Source organism: Hippichthys cyanospilos, chromosome 8 (assembly GCF_059441005.1).
Source record: "Hippichthys cyanospilos isolate Australia breed blue-spotted pipefish chromosome 8, RoL_Hcya_1.0, whole genome shotgun sequence".
NCBI classification, from domain to species: Eukaryota; Metazoa; Chordata; class Actinopteri; order Syngnathiformes; family Syngnathidae; genus Hippichthys; species Hippichthys cyanospilos.
Genome location: NC_142376.1, coordinates 112,859 through 133,679, shown reverse-complemented (window position 1 = coordinate 133,679; position 20,821 = coordinate 112,859). Strand labels below are relative to the sequence as shown.

General features: G+C 62.9%; 5 protein-coding genes across 10 annotated transcripts in view; 1 reads left to right on the top strand and 4 right to left on the bottom strand.

Moving 5' to 3' along the window:
- Positions 1-159: 159 nt before the first annotated feature.
- On the bottom strand, positions 160-3,697 carry LOC148419686 (uncharacterized). Its single transcript, XM_088421529.1, has 3 exons — positions 796-3,697; positions 401-640; positions 160-303 (listed from the first exon to the last, which is right to left on the bottom strand). The coding sequence occupies exon 1, from the start codon at positions 3,682-3,684 to the stop codon at positions 1,501-1,503; it is 2,184 nt and encodes a 727-aa protein (XP_088277655.1). The 5' UTR covers positions 3,685-3,697; the 3' UTR covers positions 160-303; positions 401-640; positions 796-1,500.
- Positions 3,698-4,054: 357 nt separating this feature from the next.
- On the bottom strand, positions 4,055-5,887 carry LOC148419685 (uncharacterized). The gene has a single exon (XM_088421530.1). It carries the CDS (start codon positions 5,869-5,871, stop codon positions 4,057-4,059), a length of 1,815 nt encoding a protein of 604 aa, XP_088277656.1. The 5' UTR covers positions 5,872-5,887; the 3' UTR covers positions 4,055-4,056.
- Positions 5,888-5,926: 39 nt separating this feature from the next.
- Positions 5,927-9,355, bottom strand: apmap (adipocyte plasma membrane associated protein). Its single transcript, XM_088421533.1, has 9 exons — positions 8,874-9,355; positions 8,289-8,405; positions 8,059-8,174; positions 7,898-7,990; positions 7,182-7,298; positions 6,903-7,077; positions 6,708-6,842; positions 6,360-6,552; positions 5,927-6,293 (listed from the first exon to the last, which is right to left on the bottom strand). Exons 1-9 carry the CDS (start codon positions 9,152-9,154, stop codon positions 6,084-6,086), a joined length of 1,437 nt encoding a protein of 478 aa, XP_088277659.1. The 5' UTR covers positions 9,155-9,355; the 3' UTR covers positions 5,927-6,083.
- Positions 8,609-20,821, top strand: part of cul9 (cullin 9) — a 28,168-nt gene continuing 15,955 nt past the window's right edge. The window contains exons 1-3 of one of the 5 annotated variants that reach the window (XM_088421523.1): positions 8,609-9,222; positions 13,868-14,133; positions 15,066-15,350. The gene's annotated coding sequence lies outside the window, so the exon portion shown is untranslated. Of the gene's footprint in view, positions 9,223-12,908; positions 14,134-15,065; positions 15,351-19,776; positions 19,963-20,074; positions 20,186-20,821 lie in introns of those variants that run through there. The other 4 variants (XM_088421524.1, XM_088421522.1, XM_088421521.1 and 1 more) reach the window with 4 other exon arrangements.
- Positions 10,215-12,982, bottom strand: vsx1 (visual system homeobox 1 homolog, chx10-like). Of its 2 annotated transcripts, none has more exons than XM_088421541.1 (5): positions 12,383-12,982; positions 12,227-12,302; positions 11,445-11,568; positions 11,177-11,372; positions 10,215-10,754 (listed from the first exon to the last, which is right to left on the bottom strand). In XM_088421541.1, the coding sequence occupies exons 1-5, from the start codon at positions 12,747-12,749 to the stop codon at positions 10,483-10,485; spliced, it is 1,035 nt and encodes a 344-aa protein (XP_088277667.1). In that variant the 5' UTR covers positions 12,750-12,982; the 3' UTR covers positions 10,215-10,482. The 2 variants fall into 2 exon arrangements, with proteins under 2 accessions (XP_088277667.1, XP_088277668.1); XM_088421542.1 differs by having other exon boundaries at positions 11,192-11,372; positions 12,383-12,935.

The following is a 20,821-nucleotide window of genomic DNA, read 5'->3' as shown; positions in this document are numbered from 1 at the left end:
TCTGGAGCGCAAGGAAAAGGAGAAGGGAAGGAAACCTCGCCACGCGGCCGCTGGCAGCTTAGCGACCGCTCGGCGAGGTTTCCTTCCCTTCGCCGGGAACGCAACGCTAGCGCCTTTTCATGGTGCGACGGGGCCAAAAGAAGGAAGCGGAAGGACGAGGCCGTTTCGGAAGGGTTTATTGGATGTCCGGACAATGGTACGTGCGCAGCCGTCTTTTGGAGGAGCGGCGCGACCCATCGAAGCGGAGGGGCTCGACGTCGGCGCCGCCCTAGTCGAAGAGCCCGCCCAGAGCTTTCCCGATTCCTGCCGCAAAGAAAGGAGGACAAAGAAAGGAGGACAAGGTCGGACTCGACGCGGAGCTTCCACGGGGCAAATCCTTTTCCTCGCGCCGGCGGCTTACCTCCCGCGTTGCCCTCGTCCTTACCGCCGCCGACCATGGACAGGACGTTGGTCACGTCGAATCCTTTCTTCTCGTCCTTGCCGCCGACCGCGGACAAGACGTCCGTCACGTCAAACCCTTTGTCGTCTTTCCCGCCGACCGCGGACAGGACGTTTGCCATGTCGAATCCTTTTTTCTCCTGGCTTTCCCCGCCTCCTTCTCCCCCTCTTATTTTGGCGAAGCAATCCTCTGCAAACTCCCCTGCAAAACAAGCAGACCGGGACTTTTGCGCCGGCTCGCCCGGATATCCCCCGGGACTCCTTTGGGGGCGCGAGGATTTGTCCCGCGTCAACGCATTGGCTAGGCGTCCAAAGTCCCCCCGTGGTTTTTGTAGGAATGCAGGAACATTCACTTACCCACTTGCTCCTTAACCATGTTGACCACAACCTTCTGACCCGCGTCGCTCTGAAAGAACTTGTCCATGTTGTTGACTGATGACGGGCGGAGCGAGGATGCCGGGTCTTATAGCGTCAGGAGTATTGGGGCCGGCGGGCGACGCCCCGCCGAGGAATCAAGCGGGCCCTCGGGAGCCACAGGCCTAACCGGTGCTACAGGTCCGCGTGACAACCGAATTGACTTTCGCACGTTCTCCGAGCTGGCTCGTCGAGCCGCCGCGTTGGGAAAGACGCCTTGAGAGAAGCCGCGCCCATAATCCAAGAAAAGCGTTCCTTTCGCACGGACGACTCGCGCTCCCGTAATCGGGAGCCGCGCCGCGACCTTTTCGGTCCCCGCGCTGGGAACGAGGGGTCGCCGTCGGGACGATGCCGCGAGAGTTCCGACGCGGGCGGGCCCGTCGGCCCGCCTCGGTCAGCTCGTCCCTCCGGCCGAACCCCGAGGACGTTCGGGGCCGCTCTCCCGCGACGGATACCGAGCGGGAGGGGGACCGATCTCGATCGAGACGGCCGCGCGTCCGAACGGAGGGGCGTTCATCGGGCGTCGAGTATAAAAGCAGCAAAAAAACAAAGATACGGCACATGACTATTGCGCGCGGGTGGGCCCGGGTTGGCTTTGGCGTGCTCGGAAGCGTTTGGTCGGGCGCTCAAACAGAACCGCCGCCGTCCTTAAGCGCTGCTGCCGGTCTCGGAATACGGCTCCACCCGCGCCGGGACGGCCTCCCCCCGGGGCGAGGAGCAGATCCCAAAGGTCCGAAAGAAAAGGCTGCGCACGGCCGTGAAGAAGTTTGGCGCGGCGCGCGGCCGGGCTTCTTCCAGCGCCTCCAATTCCAGCGTCAGCAGCTTGAGGACGGCGTCGTCCAGGCTCAGCTCGTCAGACAGAAGGGCCTCGGGCGGCCGCCGCGCGCAGTCCAGCTGTCGCAGCAGCTCCCCGACGACGGCCTCCGTCACCTTGTTGACGCTGTAGATGTCGGCCTCGGCGATGACGCACAAGCGCGGGTCCCGCAGCACCTTTTGGGACAGGCGCTGGATGATGGGCAGGCTGTCGCGGGAGAGGATGGCGTGATCGTGTTTCTTTTGGAAGCGCGTCAGCAGCTCCACGACGAGCACGGTCACCAGCGAGGTGACCGTCTCCTCCAGAGCGGAGGCCGAGCGGCCCGACGCCACGTCCGAGGACAAGCTCTTGGAGCGGCGCTCCGAGGTGGAGCGCAGCGGCGACGGCCACGCCACGCGTACGGCGCCGGAGGGCGGGGTCTTTGCCCGGGCGGCGTCCTTCTCTGACGGATATCGGCCGAGCCCGCTGTCCGCGGCGCCTTCCCGCGCGCGAGGCGAGCGCGGGCTCGGCGCGGGCGGGCTGGGGCTCTCGGCGCCGGTGTCGTCCGACTCCGACTCCGACTCGGACTCGGACTCGCCCTCGACCCCTTTGGCCCGCGAGACGGCGGTTCCCGTGATGAGCGTGTCTATGTCGCTCAGGCAACCGTACACCTCATCGGCGTGGCTCCCCCTGGTCGCCGGCTCCATCTTGAGCCACAGGAGCAGTTGCTGCACAAACTTTGTGGAGGTGTCTTCCACGATCTTATGCAGGACCTGGATGCTCTGAGGTTTCTCCTCGTCCACCTTCAAGATGAGCGGGTCGGAGATGCGGCGCCACACGGCATCGGACTGGACGGCGGTCCGGTTGCTGGTCATGAAGCGGTAGATCTTATCGGCCAGGTCGAGCGAGAACTTGTCGGCCTCGTGACGCAGCTCGTCCACGTCTACGAGCGGGCCCGCGGCCGTCCGCGTCACTTTGTGGAAAACGTCCTCCAGGCCCGGCCGGATTCCCTGGAAGCTGAGCATCTGATCGGCGTCCGCCGCGGGCGTCCCGCGTCGGCACACCTCTTCCTCCACGCGCATGCATCGGCAGCGGACCTTCTGCAGTTCGAAGGTCAGCTCGTCAAACTTCTTTTGGCAAAAGTTCAGAAAGTTGCGCTTGCGAGAGGATTCGTTGCTGCTGTTGGGCGAGACGCAGGATTCGAAGAACTCACAGAGTTGATCCTTTATCAGGCCGAGATCGAAGTGGGGCGTGGAGGAGCGGCTGCGGCCCTCGTCGGACGGGTCGGGGTAGTGCAGGTCGCCGATGATGGTCTCCACGATCCCCGCCGCCGTTTTCTTCAGCTCGCGATCCGTCCCGAGCGACGGGGACCGGTTCTCGCCGTCGGTCCACTTGCGCAGGATGTTCTCCACCGCCTCCGTGGTTTCTTCTCGGTCGAAGACGCACGCGTTCCCGGACCGTCGGTGGCGGGAGGGCTCCCGCCCGCTCTTCTGCCGCCAGCACGGCCTGAAGCACTGCGCGTAGCGCGCCATCTTGCTCAGGTAGTCCTTAATGGCGCCGCAGGCCAGCGTCACCATCTTGGCCAGAACCTCGATCTTGGTGAAGGTTCCGGGGATGTAGATGAGCGGCTCCAGCCGACTGTCGGTGCTGTTGGTGGCCGCGGACAGCGTGTGATTGACCCTCTGCGAGATCTCCCTCTTGAAGAGGGAGTCCAGCTTTTGGGAGCTTTTGCTGCGTTGCTCGGGGACGCTGAGCGCCGAGGCGAAGGCGGTGCTCAGGCCGCCTTCCACTTTCAGCTTCATCCTTTTCTTTTCGGAGCTCTGGATGCGCTTCCTAAACTCCGGGATGATGACCCGAATGGTGTCGGCGCAGAGCCTCTGCGTGATCTCCGTGCACATGTCGGCCAGGATGACCTGCGTGGCCGAGTCGATGGTCCCGGCGGCCAGCATGCTCCACTGCGCCGGCAGGATGCGCTCAAAGTATTTCTGCACCATGGGGAGGACGACCTCCGCCTTGATGGAGAAGTTCTCCATCTCCATTGCTGCGCCGCCGTTGACTGTCTTGTCGCGCGCGGGCAGCCGCTCTCGCCCCCGCCGGCGCTTTGACGCCTTTGTGATGTCACTGAGCTTGTCATCAGAGTGGACGACGGCTCCCGCTTTTTGTGACCGCGCGGCGATGACGTCACAAGGCTTTTTACCACGGGATCGCTTATTATGTCGCCGCGCCTTCGGTTATCCGACGAGGCGGCCGCGGGCTTTCGCCGCCGCCTTTGACCCTTCCTCTACGATGCGGGGTTTTGACCGAGGCCCTTTGGTCGCGGCCCTCCCGCCGGCTCCTCCCTCACCCGCGCCGGAGTCCCGCCGCCGGTCGACTCGCCCCGCAGATTGCCGAGGGCTCGTCGAACGGCGGTCCTAGCTCCATATGTCATCCGGCACCACGTACTCCTGTCCGCGTCGTGGCCCGGGGGTCCCGACGTTTATCGTCTCGTCGTCCGCGCCGGACGGCCGCCGTGAGGAAACCCAGGCGTAGCGGTGGGAGCAACCGAGCTCCTTGCTCAATTCCTCGTTGGCGGGCGGGGCGATCGGCGAAGCCCCGTCCCCGTCCCGCAGACACGCCACCCGTAATTTCTGCGGGACGAGGGTGCCGGAGATCAGGAGGTCGATGTCGTTCAAGCAACCGTACACCTGGTCGGCGCGGTTCCCCCTCGTCGCCGGCTCCATCTTGAGCCAGAGGAGCAGCTGCTGTACAAACTTTGCGGCGCGATCCTCCATCATCTTGTGCAGAACCCGGGCGCCCTCCGTCTTTCTCCCGTCCGCCTCTAGGACGAGCGGTTCGGCGAGGCGCCTCCACACGCCGTCCGACCGGACCGTCGTCCGGTTGGCCGTCATGTAGCGGCGGAGGACCTTATCCGCCAGGTCTCGCGACAGCGCGTCGGCCTCGCGTCGCGCCGCCTCCACGTCCGCGGCGCCGTCCCCGGCCCGCGCCTTGCGGAACAAGTCCTCGAGACCGGGTCGGACTCCCGCGAAGCTGGGCTCGCCGTCGGGATCGGGGGTCCGCGGAACGCTGCCGGGCAGGCAGATCTCTTCGTCCAGGCGCGTGCGCATGCAGCGACACCGAACTTTCTGCAGGTCTTCGGACAGGGCCTCGAAGGCCTTTTGGCAAAAGCTCAAAAAGTTGCGCTTGCGAGAAGATTCGCCGCCGCGCGGCGAGGCGCTGGATTCGAAGAACTCGCAGAGTTGATCCTTCACCGGGCCCAGATTGAAGTGGGGCGTGGAGGAGCGACCGCGCCCCTCCTCCCAGGGTTCGGGGTAGTGCAGGTCGTCGACGATGGTCTCCACGATCCCCGCCGCCGTTTTCCTCAATCGGCGATTTGCCCTGAGCGAGCGGGACTCGCCGTCGGTCCGCGCGCGGAGGATGTTAGCCACCGCCTCTGCGGTTTCGTCCCGGTCGAGGACGCACGCGTGCCCGCACCTGGAGTCGCTGGGAGGTTCCTGCCCGCCCCTTTGGCGCCAGCACGGTCGGAAGCACTGTGCGTATCGGCCCGTCTTGCTCAGGTGAGCCTTAAGGGCGCCGCAGGCCAGCAGCACCATCTTGGCCAGAACCTCGATCTTGGTGAAGGCTCCCGAGATGTATATCGGCGGCGCCGGCTGACTGTCGCCGTTGGCGGCCGCGGACAAAATGTGATTGACCCTCTGAGAGATCTCCCTCTTGAAGAGGGAGTCCAGCTTTTGGGAGCTGTTGCTGGGCTGCTCCTGAACGCCGAGCGCCAGGGCCAACGCGGCGCTCAGCCCGCCTTCCACTTTCAGCTTCATCCTTTTCCTGTCGGCGCTGGGCGCGGCGCGCCCGTTGAGCTCCGGGACCATGACCCGTACGGTGTCGGCGCAGAGTTTCTGCGTGACGTCCGCGCACATGTCGGCCAGGATGGCCTGCGTGGCCGAGTCGATGGTCCCGGCGGCCAGCATGCTCCGCTGCGCCGGCAGGATTCGCTCAAAGTATTTGCGCGCCGCGGGGAGGATGGCCTCCGTCCCGATGGAGTAGGTGTCCGTTTCCATCGCGGGGCGGCTCTCGGGTTTGCGTCGAGGGGGCGAGAGCGGCGCGGGCTGCCCCTCTCGCCGCCGGCGCTTTAACGCTTTTGTGATGTCATAAAACTTCTTTTTGCCAGAGAAGGCAACAACTCGCGCCCTTTGTGAGGCGTGACCCTGGCGCGGGCGTCCGGTGGACCGCATTGCTAGGTTGCCATCGTGAGAACCGTCGCGGTCGAAGCCACAAACGCCAAGGAAATCAAATTCTTGTCAATTTAATTGAATGGGTCCCGCCCCGGCGCGCGGTCTCCCCCGACGCCGTCGGACGGACTCGTGCAATATCAAGACATCTCGATATCAACGGGACGTTTCGGGAGGAGCGGGCGCCTTCGAACGAAGAGATCCTCCGGCCGCCGTCACACCAGACTCAGGTCCAGCTTGGCCAGGTAAGGCGAACGGAAGGAGCCCAGGTACAGGCTCCCGTCGTGCTCGTGCGCCTCGCTCACGTAGGCCGCCGCCAGCCCGTCGGGATCGTGGAAACTCCGCGAGCAGACGCCGCCGTCGCGGAGCTCCGCCACCAGGCTGTAGCGAGGGACCAGCTTCATCATGGCGTCCTGGCTGAGGAGCTGGCGGGCACAGACGGCGGTGGCGCGTGAGCGCTCGCCGGGTACGCTGCGTGAGGCCGCGCCTACCTTGAAGAGGAACTTCTTGATCCAGGGTCTCTGCGACAGGAAGTCCAACATGGAGAACCCGGGGTTGGGACGCACGGCCGACATGGCCACCCAGTAGCCGCCGCCGGAGCTGGGCCGGATGTTGTCGGGGAAACCGGGGAGGTTGTCCGCGAAGGTGTCCATGCCGCCCTTGTTTAGTCCCGCCACGTGGACCCTGCCGCAAAGCCCGAGGGTCGGTCGGCCGAGCCGGGGGGCGTGACCCGGCCTCGCGCCGCCGGCGGGCGCGACCCCATCCCGCGTGGCCGGACCGACGTTTCGGACGGACGGACCCCGCTCGACTTTGGCGAGTCGACGGCGGCGGAGCGTCACCTGCGTATTCGGGCCACGGCGGTCTCGGCCACCAGCACGGACTCCTCGTCGGGAAGCAGCTGGATGCCGTTGGGGAATCGCAGGTCGTCCATGACCACGCTCAATTCGCCGCTCTCCGTGTCGTACTCCAGCACCCTGGCGGCGGAGCGGACGCGCGTCAGCTCGCGCCGGCGCGCCGGAGCTAGCCCTTCGTACCGTCCGTCGGCCGTGGCCTCCATGACGAGGTGTAGGTAATCCCTGCGCTGCCACCTGCTGCTGGAGGAAGTGAAGTACACCTTCTTGCCGTCCCGCGTCACCGCCAGGTCGTTGATGAACAGCAGCCTCCTGCCGCCCACCTCCAGACCGCCCCGCACCAGCCGAACCGACTCGCCTGCCCGCCAAAAAAACCGGCACGCGTGCCAACGTCGCGATCGCGGCCTGCAACTTGAGCCGTTTTGGAAGGAGGACGGAGGCCGGGGCCGTCCGATATCTCACCGGTGGCGGGGTTGACCTCAAAGATGCCCAGGTAGGCGTCCGCCACAAACAACGTCCCGTTGGGCCCGACCCGAATCCCCAGGGGCCTCCCGCAGGTCGCCTCGTCTTGCGCGGACCCTGCGCGCGCAGGGCCCAGGTGAGCCGACTCGGACACGCACGCGCGCGGCGGGTCGCGTATCTGACGCCGTTCTATCCGCTTACGCTCCGGCAGCCATTTCCAATTGTTTTTTACTTGGCGGGAAAAGGGCTTGGCGTTCGCCTCTCTTAACCCCGCGCTCGGTACCCAGCCGAGGCAAAATGGGACGTTGTTGGTCTAATTAATCAGATCAGCCGAGGCCCGATATTAGATATTGAGGTGTCCGAGACGTTTATGTTGCCTTGTTGGACGCTCGGCGTAGATTTTCCGCGAGCGCTGCGCCTTCCACTACGCCCATTACACCGCGTCCTAACGGTTGCGATTTGCCACGTCGGCATTAGTTGGGATTGACTTCTTGCCCGAGGCTCGGATACGTTCGTAACGGCTTCGATTTTCTATTTGTCCCAGAGTCCCAAACGTTCACGAGGACGAACTAGCCATTAGCCCCGTCAGAATTGTCCGCCGTCACGGTTTTCCAACGTCAAAGCGGACGACGGAGCGCAAAAGAGGGCGAGCCGGCCCGGTCCCTTTCGGCTACGGCGCTTCCGCAACAAGCGTCCCCCGCGACGCTCGGCCTCACCGCACGGAGGTTTCCCCAGCCTGGCCACCGTGCGAACCCTCGGGCCCGTCAGCTTGACGATCCTCCCGTCCGCCGTCCCGCTGTAGAAAACGTCTGCGCGGAAGCGAGCGCTCGGTTAGCCCAGCTCGCGGAGGGGAAGCCTCGCCCGCCGGCGGCCGGACCTCCGAGGTTGGCGACCGACTCCGGTCCGGCGACGGCGTCCTCGTAGAGTCTGCGGGCCAGACGCAGCTTGGTGTTGGCTTCCCAGCAACCCGACATGGGCGGCGGCTCCTTCAGACTGCGGGAGGGACAGATGGAGCGTGGAAAGCCTCGCCCCCGCCGGCCGATAGCGCCGGCCCGGATCCGTCGGTCCGACCCGCGCATCCGTTCCCGACGCGCGGCGCCGACTCACGGCAGGACGTCGGGTTGGATGGGCGACTCCACCAGCAGCAGGATGAGCAGCAGGGGAACGAGCAGGAACCCCCCCACCGACAACAGGCTGGCCCGGAACACCCGCCCGCTGTACGTCCTGCAAGGCCGGGCCACGCGGCGGTGAGCCACGCGGCGGTGAGCCACGCGGCCCGACCCGTGGAGCCTTGCCACTTACGCGCGTGGGCAAAATTGCTGCTCGCTTTGACCGGTAAAATCAGCCTGATGTTGGGGGAGGGGGGCGGGGCAAAGTAGACTTTGCCTCTACTTTGAGAAGGATTGCATCAAAGTCGTTTGCTTGTCCCCGGGCAAAATGGCAATTCAGGCCCGCCCATTTGTCTGGGCCCGGCAACGACTTGCTTTCTTTCCAAATGTTTTTTTTGAGAAATGCCCGCCGTCTGAATTTTGTTATCTTTGGCGGTGGCTTTTTTTTTTCCCCAGCAATTTTGTCCACCTGTGTAACAAGCCGCGTCCTAATAGCTTTTGTCATGAACGAACAACAACAAGGTGCAATGGAATTCCAAATGCTAATTATGTCCGCAAAATGCGCAAGCAAGCGACGGCTGACCCGTTGCCCTTGCGCACGCGCTCGGCTTGGTGGTCGGTGATGACGTCATGTCTGTGTTGCCTCCGGAAGCGCAGGCCCGCCGTCTCGTTCATGCCGGAGCGCTTCGTAAGTTCGCCTCGTCCTCGGCCGTCGGTCGAATGGAGGGCGGGCGGCGGCGGCGGCGGCGGCGGCGTCTTGCTAACGGCGTCCGGCCGCGAATTCGCCTGACGTGTTTCCGCGACGGCGCCCGACGTCGGAGCGATTCGGCATCCCCGGTCGGAGCGAGCTGACGGCAACAACATCCGGGTCGTCCGCGCCGTTCGCCTGGATTCCCATCTCGGAACGGACGTGGCCTTTCCCGCTTCTTCCGGTAAGCCTTCAAAGTAAAAGCTCCCCGCAACGCGGCTTCGATTGTTTCTCCGCCTCCCCAAATCCGCCGGGGGGCGGCGGGGGGCGATGCGACGCTTGCGCGTGCCGCGTGCCGCGTGCCGCTTTCTTGGCGCTCGGTAGGGCAGGGCGCCGCTCTGTTCCGTGTTCCGCTCTCCTTCGCCCTTCCGGGTTCGCTCGCCAGAGGGGGGCGCCGAGCGACAGGGAACGGCGCCCGCCCCGCGCTCCGGTCGTCTCGCGCTCCAGTCGTCTCGCTTTGTCGTTTTAGGCGGGCCGAGGGTCGCCCCGGCCGCGCCTTTCAAGTGGGAAAACTCGACCGAAGCAAACGCGACCCGCTTTCTACGGCCGGAACGGAAGCCGTTTCTTTGTTCCGCGGGGGGAAGGCGAGGGGGGTCGCGTTTGTTGAAATTTGCAATGTGCTTGCTTTCTACCACCCTTGAATTTGGCCTGAGCTTTTGGCAACTCGTAGTGTTCCGCAGACAAGGACAACATTTCCAAATCTCTGGGTCAATTTGTCAGCCGGCGGTGTGAATTTGCATTCCTCTGCTCAATAATGGCACTTTTTTATTTTGATTTAAACGGCGCTCGGAATGAGAGCCGCGCTCCCGGTTTCGCTGTATCCTCGCCGCACGATGCCAATGAGGCATTGTATCTCAATTGTCGCCGATTCGTTCGAATCACGGGAGGCATACGTTACGCTAAAGCTAACCACAGGCGCCGTCCTTGAGTTCTGACGTTTGTTTTTGTCACGCATGGCCCACCGTACCGCGGCATGTTATGCTAAAGCTAACCGCCAGGGGTTAGGCGGGAGTCTCGAGTTCCGACGTTGCACTCTCCAACTTGGTCCTCCCCGCGCGCTACGGTCATTGAAACGAGTTCTTCGCCCATCGACCGTGATCTTTGACTCGCGCGGAGAAACGAGCGAGTTCCTACGATACGTTTGTCGCGAATGAACGATGAGCAAAGCGGACGCGATTGCAAAAATAGTGCTTTATTGTGCAACGCCTGCACATTCGAGCTCCCGTTTCGACATCAGACAACGGGAAAGATGACGCACGCGCCTTCAAACGGAACCCGATGAGCCCGTCGCTCCACAGCGAGCCCGAGGCCGCGCGGCCCCGTTCGGGACGGCGCGTTTGTCCGCCGCGGCGCGGGAGGGAGCCAAGCGGCCCTGCGCAAAGGCGAGCCGCGGCTCCGTCCTCTCCTCGTCACAGCCGTGCGTGCGCTTCGGACGGCGGGCGCCTCAACGCGGCTGGCGGTCGCCGCCCGGCTCGTCCCGCCGCCGCCGCTGCGGCTGTTTGGAGGAGCTGGACAAATCCATGGCCTCCTCCTCCTCCTCGTCCTCGCCCCCGTCGTCCTCCGGCTCGCCCCCCGTCCTCTCGCCGTCGTCCCTGTCGGGCGCCGCCTCGCCGGCGTCGGGGGAGCGGCGGAAGGCGTCGGAAAGTTGCTCCGAGTCCAAACGCTCGGACGGGCCGCTCTTTTTGGACGACATTTCCAGAGACTTCTTGTGCATTCCTGACAAGACAAGGCGGCGCCTTTCAAATTTCTTGGCTTTGCCTGCCGACGTGGCGCCACCGAAGGCAAAGCGAAAGATCGCGGCTGGCGTTCCTCTAAGGGGGCATGCGGTCAATGCGGCGATACGCGCTCCTCCTCCTCCGGCCAGAACGGGCCCCCTCCGCCCGAGTAATATCGTTTCATGATAACTAGACCTACCTACCCCAAACATACTGTCGCCCGTTCAGAACTCTTTTATTTGCAAGTTTTTGGAGCGTCTAAAGATTGATTTTGAACGTAAACAGCTCCGTAGCTTACGCGTCGTCGCGGGCAATTTGATTGCCGACGATTGCCGCGCCAGTTACCGCCTTTGCTTTGTGCGGGCGCCGGACGAAAGCGCCTTCCGCGAGCGTGCGTGTGTGGTGCGTGCGCGTGGCACTGACGTGCATGCGGCTCACCGAGCAGCCAGGGGGCGCACGATCCCATCATGCCGTTCTTGGCCGAGTTGAGGATGGACTCGGGGAGCGGGATGGAGTGGCGCACCATGGCGCCGTACAGGCCGTACTCGGCCATCACGCTGCTGCGGCCCCAGCACTTCTCGCGCTTGCGCCACTTGGCGCGTCGGTTCTGGAACCACACCTGCCGGCCTCGCGTCAGGAGAAAGTAGCCAAAGCGGAGCGCGACCGGACGGGCCCGAGGCCGCCTTCTTACCTGGATGCGGTCCTCGGGCAGCTCCGTCTTGACGGCCAGCATCTCTCGGGCGTAGACGTCGGGGTAGTGGGCCTCGTGGAAGGCTTTCTCCAGTTCCTCCAGTTGGTGGGACGTGAACACGGTCCTGGCGGGGGGGGGGGGGGACGGCCAACGCGTCGTCAGGACGGGGAGGGGCCGCGAGCGTCCAAGGGAGGCGGGCGAGCTCCGTCCCGGGCTCGGCCGCTCTCCGTTTCGTCCGGGGTACGGGACCGAAGCTTTCGGCGCGAGCGGTCATCGTAAACCTTCGAGGACCGCGCCTGTCGGAAGCCCCCCGCGAGGCCCCTTTTCGGTCCGCGGCGCCGGTCTCTGGCCTTTTTTTTTCTGGCCTCGGCCCCCCCCCCGTGGAGCCCCGCGCCGCTCGGCTCGGCCCGCGTGGCAACCGCGCCGAGTGCGCCCTGACCCGCCGCCAATAGAATCCGCCGAGGAGTCCCCCTTTTTGTGAGGGGGGCGCTTTGCCGATGACGCGCGCCGACCCCGAGAAGGTCCGCCCGGTAAATAGCTGGACGCCGGCGGCGCCCGCCCAACCCGGAAAGTGGCCGAAAAACGCTCGACCCGAGAGCTCCGCGTACGTGGGTCGAGGCTCAATCCGGGCGCCGCGGAACGTTTGGCTCCGCGCCGCCGCTTTTGAATGTCGCTCATCGCACTTTTACATGCGGAAGGCTTTTTCTCGCTCGCGACGGCGGCGAGAGTCTCGGACGGGGGCGCGACTAGGAGCCAGAACCGGGGACTCCGGGGAGGCTCACCTATGGCGCCGCTTCTTCCTCTTCTGAGAAGACGAGCAAGCCCTGGACTCGTCGCGGTCGGACGTCGCCCCCTCGTCTGCCGAGAGAGCCGGGCATCCGATCAAAGGGGGGCGAGGGGAAGGCCGGAAGGAGCGGCGGGAGCGGGCGGGAGCCTACCGGAGAAGGCCTCCCCGTCGGGGTCGGCGCCGCGCGGGAAGTGCCCGTCGGGTCTCTGCAGGAGGGGCAGGTGAGCCGGCAGGAAGCAAGGCGGTCCTCCGGCGGAGCCGGGCGGCTGCTGCGCCGCCAGGCTGCACAGGAAGCCCAGGCCCAGGGGCAGGGAAGCCCCCGGGAAGGGGAAACCCCCGGCCAGGGCCTGGCCCAGACCCCCGCCCTGAGGCTCGGGCGAGGCCGACTCCAGGCCCAGGAGGTCGGTGATGGCGAAGCCTTTGGGCCGGAAGCCCGGGCCGTGGAGGCGGGCCTTGTCGGGGAAGGCGGGAGACGGCGGCGACCCGGCTTTGGACTTGTCCTGCATCGCTCGCGACATGGCCCCGGGGGGCCGAGGCGCCGACGACAAAGACGGACCGGGACCCGTCGGGGCGGGCGGCCCATTTATGGGCCCGCGGGCGCGGGGGGGGATCGGGTCGGCGGCCAATGGGAGGCCAGCTGGCCCCGGGCGGGAGGGGGAGGGGTTTGATGTCTCGTGTCAATCTGGGAGGATTAATTGCACCAATTTGAATTTTTCAATCCGATCAGGATTATTTGTGCTGCTGCTGCTTGCCACTCACTAAGACTTTTTCATTTTCATCCCGCGCGCGCCAAGCGCGCGCCAGGCGCGCGCGCCCGCCGAGCGCTCTGCCGCTCTCATAACCGCTCGTGGTTTTGATGCAAACGGGAAGTCTCGCTCCTAGGCTCCAGTCACAACGAGGAGGATTTTTAACAAGCGCTCCCAAACGCATCGTCCGACGAGACCGACTGCGGCCGTATTAAGAAAAGCGCAAAGCGGGCATTCTTCGCCGGCCTTTTGGATCCAATCCAATGTGTTTGCGCGGCAAGGCGCTCCTCTGTCGTGGATCGCTTAAATTAAAGGCGGCCCGGTCCTTCGGGCCGGACGCGCCGACGCCGCGGCGCCGAGCCTCGTTGCGACGCACCCGCCGGACCTGCCGTCGCGACTCAGCCCGCCCGCGCGCGCGCGTGCGCGTTGTGGCCCCCTTCTACGCACAAAAAAAGCAAAAAGAGATTAAAGCAAAAATAAAAACAAGCTTCATTTTGCTTTAATTATCTCATAAGAAGATTGACTCTAATTGCTTTTTAAAGCCAGTCATACACACACAGGATTAAAGCAGGTCATTTGGCAAACACAAAAGTCTGGATTCGAAGTCGGGAAAGTTCTTTTTTTTCCCCTCTTTGCTGAGCGTCTTTGACCCTTCAAAGTCCGGTTGGCCGGAAGGGAGCGGGTCAGAGGTCATAGACACGCACGCGCGCACGCCAAGGCGCAGACTCCTTTTACACCTTGCGCCTCCCGGCCTGACGCGCTCAACTTGTCGAGTTGGTCTGGAGCGGCGCTTTCATTCGTGGGAGTGTGAGGCCAGGCGCCTCGGGAGATGGGGTCCGCCGGACCAAATTTCTCATTGAAAATCATGCCTGATTTGTCTCCTTTTTTAGCCGCCCGCGTACCGTACCTTCGCGTGGATTTCAACGAGCGGGAAGTCTCAGCGGATGAAATCAGGCCTCGTTTCCGAGAAGAACGGGGATCCGTGCGAAGGTCGACGGCCGGCCGCCGCTGACGCTCGGACGATAACCCGGCGCCGAGCGGCCCGCTTTTGCCCGAGCTGCTCTTCAAGCGCTCTTCAAAGGCCTCCGGCGTAGGTGCGGGGACCGCGCTGGCGGAGGGCCGGCGCCCGTCCCCGGTCATTCAAAGGATTCCCGAGGTGCGTTTTAGAGAGCAAGTTTGAAAAGGCGCGCCTCGGCCTTTGGCGCGGGACGCGTCCCGCCGTCGGCCGGGGAACCTCATCCGCGTCCCGCGCGCCGTAATGAGAACAATAAGTCGCGATGTTGCCGTGCGGGATTACGCCGATTATTTGAAGACGGCGGCGGCGTGGCGGATTGAGGGAATAATCTTCACATTCAATTTTTGCTGCCGGCTTTTCATCGCGGGCGACCTTTGGCCTCGGGACAGACGCGTTTGTCCACCTGCTGCGGGGCCGACGCCGCGCACTTTTGCAGCAGCTCTCAAAAGGCCCAAAACTAAGGCGGGGCCGCCGTGGGGATGCGGGAGCGCGCGCCCCCAACCTATGCCGGCAATTTTGCTTCCCGGCTCCCCGAACGGCCGCCGTCCGCCCTGCGCTAAAACTCATTTACGGTCTGGGCGCGGGCGCGGCGACCAGTCCGACCCCGGCTCGATTCGCGAGGGGGTGTCGGCGACCGCTCCGCCCGCGTCCATCTCCGTCCCGCCGCTCCCTCGGCGCGCGGGACGGCGGGAAGGGTCCGGGCTCCGTTCGCGGCGGCTCGTTTTTGCGAGCCGAGGACCCCGCGGCGGCGGTTGAAAAGGAGGCGTGACGGGCGGCAGACGGCCGCGTCGCAGGCCCTGTGTGCGCGCGCTCCGCTGCTTTGTTGTCAACGGCAACAATTGAACAATTGTCTGGACACGCGTCTTTGCCCCCTCCCCGCCGCACGCGCGCCCGCCCGCCCGCCTCCGGTGTCCCACTAATGATTCATAAATGCACGTTTATGCAAATGAGCATACTAGATTAACCTCATTTAAGCAAGTTTGGGCTTTGAAGGATTAAATTTTTTCAATTAAAGAGCGCCTGCCCCCCCCCGGCCACCTCATTTGCATACGCTTCTCTAATCTCCGCCGCAGACAAGCGCCAATGAGCGCCACCGGCCGCTAATGGCTAATGATGAGCCCCCCCCGCTTCTCCGGCCCGGTCCGGCGTTTTCCGGAAGGCTCTCCTCCGAGCGGCCGTCCGGTCCTCGGTCACCTCCCTGAGCGAGGACGCCAGATGGCCCGGTTCGGACGACCGGCCAGCTCCAAACGTCTTCCTTTTACGAAGGGACGACGGAGGCGGGCCGCGACCGTGTCCAAGCGTCTTCTCGGAGCCGGGCGTTCAACCCCCAGCAGTTCCCGATTCTGCGCCACGGGCAGGTAGGTGAGCGGTCCGCGTCAAGTACATAACGTAGAAGAGCGATGAAGAAGGCGGAGTCCCTGGGGGCCCCCAGGTTTGCGCCTCGAGACAATCCTGTCTCGCAAGTCCGCGGACGATCGCTCCCACGTTAGGTTTGGCGTTTGCGCTCTGACGCGAGAGTCGTTCCAAGTCACGTCCGATCGAGGGAAGGCTCAACGTGAGGTTTTTTGGATCCCCGGGCAGTCCCGGTGAGGTTTTCGGTATCCCGGGCAGTCCCGGTGAGGTTTTCGGTATCCCGGGACACTCCCGGTGAGGATTTTTCGTATCCCGAGACACCCCTGACGACCCGGGGACGCCGGCCGCAAATGCCATCCCGCTCGCACTTTGGATCCCTTCTGCTTATTTGGGACGCTGCCGGTTCGGGCCCGGGCGAGGACGGGGACGCGGGGGGCGCCGGAGGGCGAAACCGTGCCGAGAAAGAGAAAAAGCATCCCTCGGCGCTCCCTTGATCCCATTGTAGCCCGCGATCCAAGTTAGCGGGGATTATCTCCGTCGGAGGCATTAAGAGGCGGATAACTCCGCTCGGAGGCCGTTAATCTGCCAGCACGTTAATGAGTCTTGTCGTGGATTGCTTAAATTAAAGGCAAATATCAACAGTCGCCCGCCCAAAGGAGGCCACGGGCCCCGGCGCCCGCCCTCGCCCTGCCCTCAATAACCGGCGCATTAAGTGATTTGAGCGGCGGCTCGCGCTGCTAATCGCGTCGCCGCCCAGGCAAAAACAATACAATTAACAAGTTGCCGGGAAATGAAGGCCGACGCCACTCGAAGTGGCGGGGGCCGCCCGGCCGCACGCCTTTTCCGCCAAAAACGGAATGCTCCCGAGGCGACTTTAGCCGCCGCGTGGGGAGGGGCGCCCGGGGCGAGGGGACCAAGCAAAGATCGGCGCCAAGTTTGCTTTGATTTGATTCAAGTTGGAGCTCAATCAGCTTTGCGGCCACTTCAATCACCGGAGCAGATTTCGACAACAATCTCATCTGATTTGACAAATATGTTTCATGTCCGCGCAGTCGCGCATGATTAAACCGCACGCACGCACACGTGCACTAATACGGTCCGAGCTTTCCACGACGGCGCGCATTGATCTTGGCGCGCCGGCTCGCGGGCCGTTCTGACTGGACCTCAGGCGTGCTCGGTGCCGGCTCCCTTAAGCGGGCGCTCCCGCAAGTCGGCGCTCCCGCAAGTCGGCGCTCCCGCAAGTCGGCGCTCTTGCAAGACGGCGCTCCCATAAGCGGGCGCTCCCGCAAGTCGGCGCTCCCACAGGCGGGCGCTCCCACAAGTCGGCGCTCCCGCAAGCGGGCGCTCCCACGGGCGGGCGCTCCCACAAGCGGGCGCCCCCATAAGCGGGCGGCCCCGCAAGTCGGCGCTCCCACAGGCGGGCGCTCCCACAAGCCGGCGCTCCCGCAAGCGGGCGCTCCCACAAGCGGGCGCTCCCACAAGCGGGCGCCCCCATAAGCGGGCGGCCCCGCGGCTTCCCCGTCGAACCGTCCCGAGCCGCAATTTGGTTTGGCTTACGGCCCTGGCGCGTCGCGGAAACGTCCCGGGGACGCTTGACGCGTTCATCTCCCGGACCCGTCCCTTCCGAAAGCCGCGGGGCATCACCTCGCCCGAACGGCGGCCGGCGGTCGTTACGGCGGGTTTGCCGGCGCGGAGCCCGCCTCCATTTCCTCCCGCCCACAAGCTCACGTTCCAAACAAGAGGCCCGGCGAGACGACTCGGCCGACGCGAAGCGTACCGAGAGCGGCTCGCCGTCCGCGCCGCACTTTTTCTTGATGATGTAAGACAAAAGGATTTGGCAAATCGTCCGAACGCGCGCGTGCGTTAAACCCGCGGAAGAAGGAGATTAAGCGGCCTGATTGGTCCGAACGAAAATAACAATAATAGTAATGATAATGATGGAATAATAAGAATAATGGAGCGTAATCTGCGCCTCGGCGCTAATCCGGCCGCTGTCTTGCATGCCGTTTAATCCACTTAGTTTTGCTTTTTACCGCAAAATCTCATTGTCATTTGATTGCGTGTGGCCGGCAATCCAATAAGGGCGCCGCGCGCGCGGCGGGGCAACAACCGCGCATGGCAACAAGGACGCCGGTTGCTGGAAAGTGCAAAGAGAGCCAACGCTGTCTTCTAATAAGAAGAAGTGCGAGCGTGTGTCCAGATGTCTTGTAATCCCCAAAGGCTCAAGATGAAAGTGGAATCTTCTCCAATTATGATCCGCAGTCTCAATTATCCCCGCAAATCCTTCCAATGATTCCCTAATAATCCGCACGATGGGATCACATGACCTACTTACGGCGCATCACATGACCGCCGCTCGCGCGCAAAGGCTCCTTGACGTCGTCGACGGGAGTCCTGGCCGGCGGAAGTGACGCGGCCGCCGGCGCGTTCGCGCCCGAGCGCCTCGGGTGACGCGAAGCGGGCGCACGCCGATGACTTGGCCGTCATCGGCGTGGTCGTTTATCGCAATAGCTGCCAGTCTGCTCCCGCTATTTTCGAGGACCATCACGGTGATGAAAGATTAGAGACGCGTTACGCAATAAGAGAAGCGCTTTCCGGCGAGCGCGCGCGCACATTCACGCTCGCGCATATTTACAGTCCGAAACGAATAGGATCGGTGCGTATTTCCACGCGCGGGGTCGGCTCGGAATCGCGGCGTTCGTCGCGTTTCCGGGCGGGGGCGCTGCAAGGCCCGCGGGGCCAGCGCCGCCGCCGGCCCCGGGTGGCGGGCGTCCATCTTTGGCTGCCGCGGGCTCGGGCCGGCGAAACGCACTCGCCGGCCACGGCCGCTTCAAACTCACAAGTCGGGCTTCTCTCCCCCGAACGTTGGGTCGCCGACGGGGGCCGCGTCGCGCGCCGAGACGGAGGGACGAGGGTTCTCTTCCCCTTCCGGCTCCCCCAGGCCCCCGTGAGCGCGCGCGCGCGCAGTAGTTAGTGCGCCGTAAGCCTTGGACGCTGGCCCAGATATAATCCAATCCTTTTTAAAGTAGTTCATACAAGCAATTACGGCCATGTGGGATAATGTCCCGCTTAATCTTAAAGGGACGGGGCGCCGCGGGCTGGATTATTTGCTTGTTGATTTGTCAGTCTGAGATGTTTTCTCCATAAAAGTCTTTGAATGTTGAGTGAATTATGGTCTTATCTTTGCTCTAATGGCCCCAACGGGCCTTCACAAGACTCGCTTAGCCTTATTAACGTGCGCGCGCGCGCCCCCACATGAGTGATGCTGAACGTTTCACTTGTTGCCCCGCATGTTGATTTATCCTGGCTGAGATTAGCGAGAGCAAGGACTTATTCTTAATGCACATGTCGGCGTGTGTGTTGTGAGTGCTCACTTGAGCATGTGCTGAAGGTCAAAGGTTGCTGGTAAAAGGTACTAATGGATATGCTTGGCCCTCATAAGGCCCGCCTCTCCGTGCATCACTTTACGCCTTTAGTGCTCACCGTTAACACCCCCCCCCTCCCCCACTTTACCTGCTACGTGACTGGCATTAGCCTAAATCACGCGTAGGTCTGCACCTAACCATATTTTACCATCAACTCATCTGTCAAGGGATGAATTCCTCCGGAAACGTCTTTCATTTCCATCCCTTTGAAATGGACCGTGCGAATTGTCGACCGTTGGCTTTGCCGTGCTCCAACGTCCTGCGCAAAATGAGAAAACAAGCTCGTGGCATCTTTGGAGCGACTTAAACATAGCGTAATAGGGGAAGTCTATCCAATCCTTGCCCAAATGCCTGATGCAGACAGGTCGACGTCGATACATTTATGTTTTTTGACACACCAAGGCGTGAATTAACGACAATCCGGGGTTCCTTCCCACGGCTCTTGGAGAACCCGCACAACCGTTGAGCAATCTGCGTTCGTGGAAGACACATGGGAATTGACTTCAAAAGGAAACGCGAAATGATTTTCCTTCCCTCGGCTTCTGGCCGACGGGTCCGACGGAGGTAATTGCACCGCTGGGTGCGTTCTCGTGACGCCCTAAACATATCCAAAAATGTGTATAGAGCGCATTTTTTTCAAACTCGTACCGTAACGTTTTGATATTCGAACATTTAACGGCATCGCATTGACATTGTACATTTCGTCAACAAAATGTTTACATTGTGTTATATGTTTGAAGGCTGTTGGGGTTCTGGTCCCTTGAAAAGCGTTTTCTATATTCAAGGGGAAAAAGGGAGAAAGAAAATGCAAAATTAGCAAGCGTTTGTACGCAAGGTTTCCTCCCGCATTCAAGATGACGTCGCGACTCCGGCCTTTCGGATTAGGACGCGTGCCAACGCGCGCCTTCTCGTCGGACGCTTGTAGCGCTTTGTTGTGGCCGCTGGGGAGCGCAAGCGCAACAAGTCACGAAAGTAAGCCGTAGAAGAAAAACAAGCGCCGAAGAAGAAGACGCGAAGCGCCGAAGAAGCGGCGGGTCGAAAGCGAAGGAGGAAGACCCGTCATGCAAAAACAAGTAGCCGAAATAGAAAGAAAGCGCCCGAGCGAGAGAGAAAACAACCATCCAGGCGTTCTAGCGAAGCGGCCAAAGGCGCTCCTGCGACGGGCTAACGCGCAAGCAGCTGGGCGCGTCAGGTAAGAGCCCCTACGCAAGTCCGGAAGCGGCAGGGCTCGGTCGCCGTGTGCCGGCGGAGAAACGCCTGGCGACGTCACATAAGAACAAATGCACTTTTTCCTCAGCGGTCGACAAGAGCCGTCAAGCGGCAAGCCGCCGCGGGCCGTTCGCGCCTTCCTCAAGAAGGCGAAGAGACTCGGCGTCAACGATTGACTTGGCGCCCGCATTTTGAAGCAGACTCGTGTTAGTGAGTGAGTGAAGGAGGGACTTTTCGCTGTCGGGCTTCTCCCAACGCTTGTCAACAAGCCGAGGTGCCTTGCCTGGGATTCGAATCGCTCCTCGTCTTTTCGACGAGCTCGGGAGAAAGCTTTCGCTTTCGCTTTCGCTTTCCCTCTCGCCCGTGCCGAGAAAAGCCCCGACTCGACTCGACTCGACGGCTCGGTGTTTTTGTCGCTCATCGCCGTCATGGGGCTGATGGCAAGCTTCTTCTCTTGCTCCAAAAGGCTCGGTCAAAGGCTCAGATTAGAGTCTTGTTGCGAGACTGGGTGGTGCCCGCGCAATGCCCTTCCAGCAACCGGCGCCACGGAATGCACTTTAGAGCCCAGGCCCCTCGCTCGCTTTTCGCGCGTGCCCCGAATGGCGCAGGCGGAGAAACTCCTCGACTTTCTGTCAAATGAGCGGAGGTCGCAGTCTCGGCAATAGTGACGTGATGACGGTGGTAAAAACGCTGGGTGGAAATGTAGCCTGCGCGTCGGGTTCGGCCCGCTTGGCAGTCGGATCCTCAGCGGGCGCGCGCAAGGAAGGCCAGGCGGATCACGCCGATTGTTTTGGTCCGTATCGCGAGCGGGGCCGCGCCTTGCAACCGTTCGCGCGTTTACT

Bases quoted from the DNA above. Each gene is read 5' to 3' on its own strand.
- LOC148419686 (XM_088421529.1), bottom strand. From the start codon at position 3,684: ATGGAGATGGAGAACTTCTCCATCAAGGCGGAGGTCGTCCTCCCCATG.
- LOC148419685 (XM_088421530.1), bottom strand. From the start codon at position 5,871: ATGCGGTCCACCGGACGCCCGCGCCAGGGTCACGCCTCACAAAGGGCG.
- apmap (XM_088421533.1), bottom strand. From the start codon at position 9,154: ATGTTGTTGCCGTCAGCTCGCTCCGACCGGGGATGCCGAATCGCTCCG. The intron at 8,175-8,288 runs GTGAGTCGGCGC...TCCCTCCCGCAG, and splicing joins ATCCAACCCGACGTCCTGCC to TCTGAAGGAGCCGCCGCCCA. The intron at 6,843-6,902 runs GTACGAAGGGCT...CTCCGCCGCCAG, and splicing joins GAGGCCACGGCCGACGGACG to GGTGCTGGAGTACGACACGG.
- vsx1 (XM_088421541.1), bottom strand. From the start codon at position 12,749: ATGTCGCGAGCGATGCAGGACAAGTCCAAAGCCGGGTCGCCGCCGTCT. The intron at 11,373-11,444 runs GTAAGAAGGCGG...CGAGGCCGGCAG, and splicing joins TGCCCGAGGACCGCATCCAG to GTGTGGTTCCAGAACCGACG. The intron at 10,755-11,176 runs GTCAGTGCCACG...TTGTCTTGTCAG, and splicing joins GCTCGGTGAGCCGCATGCAC to GAATGCACAAGAAGTCTCTG.